We start from the raw sequence: 12,465 nt of genomic DNA on the forward strand, positions 1-12,465 counted from the left end.
CACTAGTAGTGCTGTGCTCCTAGAGACAGACTGCATATTACTGTTAGCCCAGGGACTGGCACGTGCTGCTCTGTGTATTACTGTTAGCCCAGGGACTGGCACGTGCTGCTCTGTGTATTACTGTTAGCCCAGGGACTGGCACGTGCTGCTCTGTGTATTACTGTTAGCCCAGGGACTGGCACGTGCTGCTCTGTGTATTACTGTTAGCCCAGGGACTGGCACGTGCTGCTCTGTGTATTACTGTTAGCCCAGGCACGTGCTGCTCTGTGTATTACTGTTAGCCCAGGGACTGGCACGTGCTGCTCTGTGTATTACTGTTAGCCCAGGGACTGGCACGTGCTGCTCTGTGTATTACTGTTAGCCCAGGGACTGGCACGTGCTGCTCTGTGTATTACTGTTAGCCCAGGGACTGGCACGTGCTGCTCTGTGTATTACTGTTAGCCCAGGGACTGGCACGTGCTGCTCTGTGTATTACTGTTAGCCCAGGGACTGGCACGTGCTGCTCTGTGTATTACTGTTAGCCCAGGGACTGGCACGTGCTGCTCTGTGTATTACTGTTAGCCCAGGGACTGGCACGTGCTGCTCTGTGTATTACTGTTAGCCCGGGGACTGGCACGTGCTGCTCTGTGTATTACTGTTAGCCCAGGGACTGGCACGTGCTGCTCTGTGTATTACTGTTAGCCCAGGGACTGGCACGTGCTGCTCTGTGTATTACTGTTAGCCCGGGGACTGGCACGTGCTGCTCTGTGTATTACTGTTAGCCCGGGGACTGGCACGTGCTGCTCTGTGTATTACTGTTAGCCCAGGGACTGGCACGTGCTGCTCTGTGTATTACTGTTAGCCCAGGGACTGGCACGTGCTGCTCTGTGTATTACTGTTAGCCCAGGGACTGGCACGTGCTGCTCTGTGTATTACTGTTAGCCCAGGGACTGGCACGTGCTGCTCTGTGTATTACTGTTAGCCCAGGGACTGGCACGTGCTGCTCTGTGTATTACTGTTAGCCCAGGGACTGGCACGTGCTGCTCTGTGTATTACTGTTAGCCCAGGGACTGGCACGTGCTGCTCTGTGTATTATTAGCAAAGTCAGAGCCAGTAACAAGGGGCTGGGGGGGGGGGGTGGGGGGACTCGTATCACAGTAAGTATTAGCAAAGTCAGAGCCAGTAACAAGGGGTGGGGGGTGGGGGGGGGGACTCGTATCACAGTAAGTATTAGCAAAGTCAGAGCCAGTAACAAGGGGTGGGGGGTGGGGGGGGGGACTCGTATCACAGTAAGTATTAGCAAAGTCAGAGCCAGTAACAAGGGGTGGGGGGTGGGGGGGGGGACTCGTATCACAGTAAGTATTAGCAAAGTCAGAGCCAGTAACAAGGGGTGGGGGGTGGGGGGGGGGACTCGTATCACAGTAAGTATTAGCAAAGTCAGAGCCAGTAACAAGGGGTGGGGGGTGGGGGGTGGGACTCGTATCACAGTAAGTATTAGCAAAGTCAGAGCCAGTAACAAGGGGTGGGGGGTGGGACTCGTATCACAGTAAGTATTAGCAAAGTCAGAGCCAGTAACAAGGGGTGGGGGGTGGGGGGTGGGACTCGTATCACAGTAAGTATTAGCAAAGTCAGAGCCAGTAACAAGGGGCTGGGGGGGGGGGGGGGGGGGGACTCGTATCACAGTAAGTATTAGCAAAGTCAGAGCCAGTAACAAGGGGTGGGGGGTGGGGGGTGGGACTCGTATCACAGTAAGTATTAGCAAAGTCAGAGCCAGTAACAAGGGGTGGGGGTGGGGGGTGGGACTCGTATCACAGTAAGTATTAGCAAAGTCAGAGCCAGTAACAAGGGGTGGGGGGTGGGGGGGGGGGCTGGGGGACTCGTGCAGTACTTGCCTTGACAGCTGCGGAGACAGCTGCAGTAGCAGCGATACTGAGGCCCTGCTTGCCGAAGGTCACCATGGTCTCGTAGCTACGCTCCTTGGCCTGGACAATGTACTCATCTATCTCCTGGTGACAACAGCCGTTACAGAGAGACAAACAAGAGAGTCACTTTACAGAACAACAACTATAGTATGCAACAACATGTCCACCCATGACAACGCAAAAGATAAATATCTCGTCATCAACTGACAGCAGATCATGTTACGTGTAAGTCAGCTTTTTTAGTAGAAGGATTAAAAACAAATATAGGATTCATATGTATTCTTCTATTGCTTGTCGAGGCTTCATATTCAAACACATTCAATACACCGTTAACAAAGTGCTCAGTATTCAGTCGGTCTGTCTTACCCTCTCTCTTGAGGACAGTAGAGGATGGAGACACTTCCTGTAGATGAGACTAGCTCCTCTGGTGTAGGGAGACAGCAACCAGATAACAAATGCTATCTTGATCTCATAATACAGGGGGAACCTAGAGAGAGACAACACATTACATTGTTAACACAGTGTTAACACTGACCCATAACAGACCAGCTATCTCAGAGTACCTAGAGAGAGCCCAGCTATCTCAGAGTACCTAGAGAGAGCCCAGCTATCGCAGAGTACCTAGAGAGAGCCCAGCTATCTCATAATACAGGGGGAACCTAGAGAGAGACAACACATTACATTGTTAACACAGTGTTAACACTGACCCATAACAGACCAGCTATCTCAGAGTACCTAGAGAGAGCCCAGCTATCTCAGAGTACCTAGAGAGAGCCCAGCTATCTCAGAGTACCTAGAGAGAGCCCAGCTATCTCAGAGTACCTAGAGAGAGCCCAGCTATCTCAGAGTACCTAGAGAGAGCCCAGCTATCTCAGAGTACCTAGAGAGAGCCCAGCTATCTCAGAGTACCTAGAGAGAGCCCAGCTATCTCAGAGTACCTAGAGAGAGCCCAGCTATCGCAGAGTACCTAGAGAGAGCCCAGCTATCTCAGAGTACAGGGGGAACCTAGAGAGAGACCAGCTATCTCATAGTACAGGGGGAACCTAGAGAGAGACCAGCTATCTCAGAGTACAGGGGGAACCTAGAGAGAGACCAGCTATCTCAGAGTACAGGGGGAACCTAGAGAGAGACCAGCTATCTCAGAGTACAGGGGGAACCTAGAGAGAGACCAGCTATCTCAGAGTACAGGGGGAACCTAGAGAGAGACCAGCTATCTCATAGTACAGGGGGAACCTAGAGAGAGACCAGCTATCTCATAGTACAGGGGGAACCTAGAGAGAGACCAGCTATCTCATAGGAACGAGGGTCAGATTAAGGTTAGGAACGAGGGTCAGATTAAGGTTAGGAACGAGGGTCAGATTAAGGTTAGGAACGAGGGTCAGATTAAGGTTAGGGACGAGGGTCAGATTAAGGTTAGGGACGAGGGTCAGATTAAGGTTAGGGACGAGGGTCAGATTAAGGTTAGGAACGAGGGTCAGATTAAGGTTAGGAACGAGGGTCAGATTAAGGTTAGGTATCGTTTCACTGAGGTTCAGGTAAGGGTTAGGGTTAGGGAAAGGCATTGGGTTAGCGTACCGCTGTCCAACGCTATTCATTTTCTGCCAGTCAAATATACACTGCCTAAATCCTATTAACCAGCCGACATGACGCTCCTCATTAAATCTGTACAACAAATTTATAAGACTGGATCTCAATTAAATCTCATTAAGCCTGGATTTTTTTCGGCATAGCGTGATGATCAAAGACAACACGGAAAACTAAATGGGATTGGCTTGTTTGTTTGGCTAAACACATTCAAGGTCAATCAACTAAATGAAGAATTAGCATAAAGTCAATGCCTCTGTCTCCCCAGGCTACAGTGAGGTCTGTGATGGTCTCCACTACAGTGAGGTCTGTATTCAGTCTCCCCAGGCTACAGTGAGGTCTGTATTCAGTCTCCCCAGGCTACAGTGAGGTCTGTGATGGTCTCCCCAGGCTACAGTGAGGTCTGTATTCAGTCTCCCCAGGCTACAGTGAGGTCTGTATTCAGTCTCCCCAGGCTACAGTGAGGTCTGTATTCAGTCTCCCCAGGCTACAGTGAGGTCTGTATTCAGTCTCCCCAGGCTACAGCGAGGTCTGTATCACATCTTACCAGGCTACAGCGAGGTCTGTATCACATCTTACCAGGCTACAGTGAGGTCTGTATTCAGTCTCCCCAGGCTACAGCGAGGTCTGTATCACATCTTACCAGGCTACAGCGAGGTCTGTATTCAGTCTCCCCAGGCTACAGTGAGGTCTGTGATGGTCTCCACTACAGTGAGGTCTGTATTCAGTCTCCCCAGGCTACAGCGAGGTCTGTATCACATCTTACCAGGCTACAGCGAGGTCTGTATTCAGTCTCCCCAGGCTACAGTGAGGTCTGTGATGGTCTCCACTACAGTGAGGTCTGTATTCAGTCTCCCCAGGCTACAGCGAGGTCTGTATCACATCTTACCAGGCTACAGTGAGGTCTGTATTCAGTCTCCCCAGGCTACAGTGAGGTCTGTGATGGTCTCCACTACAGTGAGGTCTGTATTCAGTCTCCCCAGGCTACAGCGAGGTCTGTATCACATCTTACCAGGCTACAGTGAGGTCTGTATTCAGTCTCCCCAGGCTACAGTGAGGTCTGTATCAAGTCTTACCAGGCTACAGCGGGGTCTGTATTCAGTCTTACCAGGCTACAGTGAGGTCTGTGATGGTCTCCACTACAGTGAGGTCTGTATTCAGTCTTACCAGGCTACAGTGAGGTCTGTGATGGTCTCCACTACAGTGAGGTCTGTATTCAGTCTTACCAGGCTACAGTGAGGTCTGTGATGGTCTCCACTACAGTGAGGTCTGTATTCAGTCTCCCCAGGCTACAGTGAGGTCTGTATTCTGTCTTACCTGGCTACAGTGAGGTCTGTGATGGTCTCCACTACAGTGAGGTCTGTATTCAGTCTCCCCAGGCTACAGTGAGGTCTGTATTCTGTCTTACCAGGCTACAGTGAGGTCTGTATTCTGTCTCTCCAGGCTACAGTGAGGTCTGTATTCAGTCTTACCAGGCTACAACGAGGTCTGTATTCAGTCTTACCAGGCTACAGTGAGGTCTGTATTCAGTCTTACCAGGCTACAGTGAGGTCTGTGATGGTCTCCACTACGGTGTAGAGAGCAAACACAATCCAGTACATCATCCAACGGACCTGTTGGAACAGAGAGAGATGGTCAACACTATACATGTTACAGTTCACCTGTTGGAACAGAGAGAGATGGTCAACACTATACATGTTACAGTACACCTGATGGAACAGAGAGAGATGGTCAACACTATACATGTTACAGTTCACCTGTTGGAACAGAGAGAGATGGTCAACACTATACATGTTACAGTACACCTGATGGAACAGAGAGAGATGGTCAACACTTCATACATGTTACAGTACACCTGTTGGAACAGAGAGAGATGGTCAACACTATACATGTTACAGTTCACCTGTTGGAACAGAGAGAGATGGTCAACACTATACATGTTCACCTGTTGGAACAGAGAGAGATGGTCAACACTATACATGTTCACCTGTTGGAACAGAGAGAGATGGTCAACACTATACATGTTACAGTACACCTGTTGGAACAGAGAGAGATGGTCAACACTATACATGTTACAGTACACCTGTTGGAACAGAGAGAGATGGTCAACACTATACATGTTACAGTACACCTGTTGGAACAGAGAGAGATGGTCAACACTATACATGTTACAGTACACCTGTTGGAACAGAGAGAGATGGTCAACACTATACATGTTACAGTACACCTGTTGGAACAGAGAGAGATGGTCAACACTATACATGTTACAGTTCACCTGTTGGAACAGAGAGAGATGGTCAACACTATACATGTTACAGTACACCTGTTGGAACAGAGAGAGATGGTCAACACTATACATGTTACAGTACACCTGTTGGAACAGAGAGAGATGGTCAACACTATACATGTTACAGTATGCTAGACATACACCTGTTGGAACAACAGAGATAGGATATATCTCTATTATGGATAGGAATACTTTGGAACAGATTTCCTAAATTAAAATCACTTGGAGCTGATTGGCTGGTGTCTTACAGTCTTTTATGTCCATAAAGAAGCAGCATTTGGGGAACCCTCCAATAAGGCGAGAGCAGCTCAGGCCTGCAGGCTACAGGCTCCCGTCCAAAGCAAACATTCCTCCCTCTTAGACTCTGGCAGAGGAGATACCTAGCCAACAAGCCATGGGCTCTGAGAAATGACACGTCAACTTGTTCTAGCTAGATTATTCCTCATTTGTAACTAAAGCCTTGTTCACACAGCAGGCCTTCAGGCTAAAAATCAGTTTGGTACGCAGTCTCTCTCTCAAAGTTGTTGAAAATATATTTGTTATAACATGCAAGGCTCTAGCAACAGAAAATAAGTATAAAATCACTTTACATGGGCTCAGCAGTCAACTATAGGCCTATCTGTATGTGTAGTCCTAACTATAGTCCCATCTGTATGTGTAGTTGTAAGGATAGTCCCATCTGTATGTGTAGTCCCATCTGTATGTGTAGTCCTAACTATAGTCCCATTTGTATGTGTAGTCCCATCTGTATGTGTAGTCCTAACTATAGTCCCATCTGTATGTGTAGTCCCATCTGTATGTGTAGTCCTAACTATAGTCCCATCTGAATGTATAGTCCCATCTGTATGAGTAGTCCTAACTACAGTCCCATCTGTATGTGTAGTCCCATCTGTATGTGTAGTCCTAACTATAGTCCCACCTGTATGTGTAGTCCCATCTGTATGTGTAGTCCTAACTATAGTCCCATCTGTATGTGTAGTCCCATCTGTATGTGTAGTCCTAACTATAGTCCCACCTGTATGTGTAGTCCCATCTGTATGTGTAGTCCCATCTATATGTGTAGTCCCATCTGTATGTGTAGTCCTAACTATAGTCCCATCTGTATGTGTAGTCCCATCTATATGTGTAGTCCTAACTATAGTCCCATCTGTATGTGTAGTCCCATCTGTATGTGTAGTCCTAACTACAGTCCCATCTGTATGTGTAGTCCTAACTATAGTCCCATCTGTATGTGTAGTCCCATCTGTATGTGTAGTCCTAACTATAGTCCCATCTGTATGTGTAGTCCCATCTGTATGTGTAGTCCTAACTATAGTCCCATCTGTATGTGTAGTCCCACCTGTATGTGTAGTCCTAACTATAGTCCCATCTGTATGTGTAGTCCCATCTATATGTGTAGTCCTAACTATAGTCCCACCTGTATGTGTAGTCCCATCTGTATATGTAGTCCCATCTGTATGTGTAGTCCCATCTGTATGTGTAGTCCTAACTATAGTCCCATCTGTATGTGTAGTCCCATCTATATGTGTAGTCCGAACTACAGTCCTAGCTGTATGTGTAGTCGTAACAATAGTCCCATCCGTATGTGTAGTCCCATCTGTATGTGTAGTCCCATCTGTATGTGTAGTCCCATCTGTATGTGTAGTCCCATCTGTATGAGTAGTCCTAACTACAGTCCCATCTGTATGTGTAGTCCCATCTGTATGTGTAGTCCTAACTATAGTCCCACCTGTATGTGTAGTCCCATCTGTATGTGTAGTCCCATCTGTATGTGTAGTCCTAGCTATATGTGTAGTTCTAACTATAGTCCCATCTGTATGTGTAGTCCCATCTGAATGTGTAGTCCTAACTATAGTCCCATCTGTATATGTAGTCCCATCTATATGTGTAGTCCCATCTGTATGTGTAGTCCTAGCTATAGTCCTATCTGTATGTGTAGTCCTAACTACAGTCCCATCTGTATGTGTAGTCCCATCTGTATGTGTAGTCCTAGCTATAGTCCTATCTGTATGTGTAGTCCTAACTACAGTCCCATCTGTATGTGTAGTCCTAACTATAGTCCCATCTGTATGTGTAGTCCCATCTGTATGTAGTCCATCTGTATGTAGTCCTAACTACAGTCCTGTATGTGTAGTCCCATCTGTATGTGTAGTCCCATCTGTATGTGTAGTCCCATCTGTATGTGTAGTCCCATCTGTATGTGTAGTCCTAGCTATAGTCCCATCTGTATGTGTAGTCCCATCTATATGTGTAGTCCGAACTACAGTCCTAGCTGTATGTGTAGTCGTAACAATAGTCCCATCCGTATGTGTAGTCCCATCTGTATGTGTAGTCCCATCTGTATGTGTAGTCCCATCTGTATGTGTAGTCCTAGCTATAGTCCCATCTGTATGTGTAGTCCCATCTATATGTGTAGTCCGAACTACAGTCCTAGCTGTATGTGTAGTCGTAACAATAGTCCCATCCGTATGTGTAGTCCCATCTGTATGTGTAGTCCCATCTGTATGTGTAGTCCCATCTGTATGTGTAGTCCCATCTGTATGTGTAGTCCTAGCTATAGTCCCATCTGTATGTGTAGTCCCATCTATATGTGTAGTCCGAACTACAGTCCTAGCTGTATGTGTAGTCGTAACAATAGTCCCATCTGTATGTGTAGTCCCATCTATATGTGTAGTCCGAACTACAGTCCTAGCTGTATGTGTAGTCGTAACAATAGTCCCATCCGTATGTGTAGTCCCATCTGTATGTGTAGTCATAACAATAGTCCCATCTGTATGTGTAGTCCCATCTGTATGTGTAGTCCCATCTGTATGTGTAGTCCCATCTGTATGTGTAGTCCCATCTGTATGTGTAGTCCTAACTATAGTCCCATCTGTATGTGTAGTCCCATCTATATGTGTAGTCCGAACTACAGTCCTAGCTGTATGTGTAGTCGTAACAATAGTCCCATCTGTATGTGTAGTCCCATCTGTATGTGTAGTCCCATCTGTATGTGTAGTCCCATCTGTATGTGTAGTCCCATCTGTATGTGTAGTCCCATCTGTATGTGTAGTCCTAACTATAGTCCCATCTGTATGTGTAGTCCCATCTATATGTGTAGTCCGAACTACAGTCCTAGCTGTATGTGTAGTCGTAACAATAGTCCCATCCGTATGTGTAGTCCCATCTGTATGTGTAGTCCCATCTGTATGTGTAGTCCCATCTGTATGTGTAGTCCCATCTGTATGTGTAGTCCCATCTGTATGTGTAGTCCTAACTATAGTCCCATCTGTATGTGTAGTCCCATCTATATGTGTAGTCCGAACTACAGTCCTAGCTGTATGTGTAGTCGTAACAATAGTCCCATCCGTATGTGTAGTCCCATCTGTATGTGTAGTCCCATCTGTATGTGTAGTCCCATCTGTATGAGTAGTCCCATCTGTATGAGTAGTCCTAACTACAGTCCCATCTGTATGTGTAGTCCCATCTGTATGTGTAGTCCTAACTATAGTCCCACCTGTATGTGTAGTCCCATCTGTATGTGTAGTCCCATCTGTATGTGTAGTCCCATCTGTATGTGTAGTCCCATCTGTATGTGTAGTCCTAGCTATATGTGTAGTTCTAACTATAGTCCCATCTGTATGTATAGTCCCATCTGTATGTGTAGTCCCATCTGTATGTGTAGTCCTAACTATAGTCCCATCTGTATATGTAGTCCCATCTATATGTGTAGTCCCATCTGTATGTGTAGTCCTAGCTATAGTCCTATCTGTATGTGTAGTCCTAACTACAGTCCCATCTGTATGTGTAGTCCCATCTGTATGTGTAGTCCTAGCTATAGTCCTATCTGTATGTGTAGTCCTAACTACAGTCCCATCTGTATGTGTAGTCCTAACTATAGTCCCATCTGTATATGTAGTCCCATCTGTATGTGTAGTCCCATCTGTATGTGTAGTCCTAACTACAGTCCCATCTGTATGTGTAGTCCCATCTGTATGTGTAGTCCTAGCTATAGTCCCATCTGTATGTGTAGTCCCATCTGTATGTGTAGTCCCATCTGTATGTGTAGTCCCATCTGTATGTGTAGTCCTAGCTATAGTCCCATCTGTATGTGTAGTCCCATCTATATGTGTAGTCCGAACTACAGTCCTAGCTGTATGTGTAGTCGTAACAATAGTCCCATCCGTATGTGTAGTCCCATCTGTATGTGTAGTCCCATCTGTATGTGTAGTCCCATCTGTATGTGTAGTCCTAGCTATAGTCCCATCTGTATGTGTAGTCCCATCTATATGTGTAGTCCGAACTACAGTCCTAGCTGTATGTGTAGTCGTAACAATAGTCCCATCCGTATGTGTAGTCCCATCTGTATGTGTAGTCGTAACAATAGTCCCATCTGTATGTGTAGTCCCATCTGTATGTGTAGTCCCATCTGTATGTGTAGTCCCATCTGTATGTGTAGTCCCATCTGTATGTGTAGTCCCATCTGTATGTGTAGTCCTAGCTATAGTCCCATCTGTATGTGTAGTCCCATCTATATGTGTAGTCCGAACTACAGTCCTAGCTGTATGTGTAGTCGTAACAATAGTCCCATCCGTATGTGTAGTCCCATCTGTATGTGTAGTCCCATCTGTATGTGTAGTCCCATCTGTATGTGTAGTCCCATCCGTATGTGTAGTCCCATCCGTATGTGTAGTCATATACACAGATATTTACATAATTTTGATCTCTGTATTTACTTCAGAACAAACAACTATGAAAAGAGCAACAACACAAAGCGTGATTTGTCCAGGCTGTTGTCAGGGGAGGTTTCTCTATTACTAGTCTGCTGTTCACTGTGCATTTAAAAGACAAGCGTAACCACATGACATGTTCTGAAATGGCTTGGTGGTAGAACGCTCTGTACTCTGTGTTCTACAACCAACCCAGCCAGTCTGACTGGAGGATTTACTGAAATTGACTTTCCAAACTGAACACTCAACATTTCAGGAAAATGTTTTGGTGTAGTCCACACGTCCCAGTTACTGCCGTAAACGACAGTCTTATGTAGGCCCTACACTCTTTAACTTGTACATTTAGAAAGGGTCAGACTTGATGGTAACAGAACGTCCTGACTCACTGAGAGAGTGACCCTCATTGGGAAGGTCCGGTCCAAGTGCCGGTCCTTTCCTCATTCTGAAAATGCCTTCTAAGATCAGGTCTGATGGCTCCACTTGTTCGCTGATCACTAGACCCAGTATAACACCTGCTAATGCTATCTAACAACAAATGATAGTCCCACTAGTTCCCTGATCACTAGACCCAATATAACACCTGCTAATGCTATCTAACAACCCACTAGTTCCCTGATCAATAGACCCAGTATAACACCTGCTAATGCTATCTAACAACAAATGATAGTCCCACTAGTTCCCTGATCACTAGACCCAGTATAACACCTGCTAATGCTATCTAACAACAAATGATAGTCCCACTAGTTCCCTGATCACTAGACCCAGTATAACACCTGCTAATGCTATCTAACAACAAATGATAGTCCCACTAGTTCCCTGATCACTAGACCCAGTATAACACCTGCTAATGCTATCTAACAACCCACTAGTTCCCTGATCACTAGACCCAGTATAACACCTGCTAATGCTATCTAACAACCCACTAGTTCCCTGATCACTAGACCCAGTATAACACCTGCTAATGCTATCTAACAACCCACTAGTTCCCTGATCACTAGACCCAGTATAACACCTGCTAATGCTATCTAACAACAAATGATAGTCCCACTAGTTCCCTGATCACTAGACCCAATATAACACCTGCTAATGCTATCTAACAACAAATGATAGTCCCACTAGTTCCCTGATCACTAGACCCTGTATAACAACTGCTAATGCTTATCTAACAACAAATGATAGTCCCACTAAGCGCAAATCAGATGGGATGGCATAACACTGCAGAAGCCATGCTGGTTAAGTGTGCCTAAATTTGTGCTTAGTGGGACTATCATTTGTTTTTCAACAGGACAATGATACAACACACGTCCAGGCTGTGTAAGGGCTATTTGACCAAGAAGGAGAGTCATGGAGTGCTGCATCAGATGACCTGCCCTCCACAATCCCCCGACGTCAACCAAATTGAGATGGTTTGGGATGAGTCGGACCGCAGAGTGAAGGAAAAGCAGCCAACAAGTGCTCAGCATATGTGGGAACTCCTTCAAGACTGTTGGAAAAGCATTCCAGGTGAAACTGGTTGAGAGAATGCCAAGAGTGTGCAAAGCTGTCATCAAGGCAAAGGGTGGCTATTTGAAGAATCCCAAATATATTTTGATTTGTTTAACACTTTTTTTGGTTACTACATGATTCCATATGTGTTATTTCATAGTTGATGTCTTCACTACTATTCACCAATGTAGAAAATAAAGAAACACCCTTGAATGAGTAGGTGTCCTAAAACTTTTGACCGGTAGTGTAGACAGGTGTGTGCCTTTCCATATCATGTCCAATCAATTTAATTTACCACAGGTGGACTCCAATCAAGTTGTAGAAACATCTCCAGGCTGATCAATGGAAACAGGATGCACCTGAGCTCAATTTCAAGTCTCATAGCAAAAGGTCTGAACACTTTAAGTAAATTAGCAAAATATTATAATAACCTGTTTTCCCTTTGTCATTATAGGGTACTGTGTGTAGATGGATGGGGGAAATGTTTTATTTAAACACA

The 12,465-nt window shown here is 45.8% G+C and overlaps 1 protein-coding gene across 1 annotated transcript in view; it reads right to left on the reverse strand.

Moving 5' to 3' along the window:
* Positions 1-1,871: 1,871 nt before the first annotated feature.
* Positions 1,872-12,465, reverse strand: part of reep3b (receptor accessory protein 3b) — a gene marked incomplete at its 3' end in the record, with an annotated part of 28,740 nt that continues 18,146 nt past the window's right edge. Inside the window, exons 3-5 of the mRNA XM_038982995.1 lie at positions 5,022-5,098; positions 2,268-2,388; positions 1,872-1,985 (exon numbers count right to left, since the gene is read on the reverse strand). Coding sequence (XP_038838923.1) covers positions 1,872-1,985; positions 2,268-2,388; positions 5,022-5,098 — 312 coding nt within the window. The remainder of the gene's footprint in view (positions 1,986-2,267; positions 2,389-5,021; positions 5,099-12,465) is intronic.

Source organism: Salvelinus namaycush, unplaced genomic scaffold (genome assembly GCF_016432855.1).
Source record: "Salvelinus namaycush isolate Seneca unplaced genomic scaffold, SaNama_1.0 Scaffold1393, whole genome shotgun sequence".
In the NCBI taxonomy this organism is placed as follows: Eukaryota; Metazoa; Chordata; class Actinopteri; order Salmoniformes; family Salmonidae; genus Salvelinus; species Salvelinus namaycush.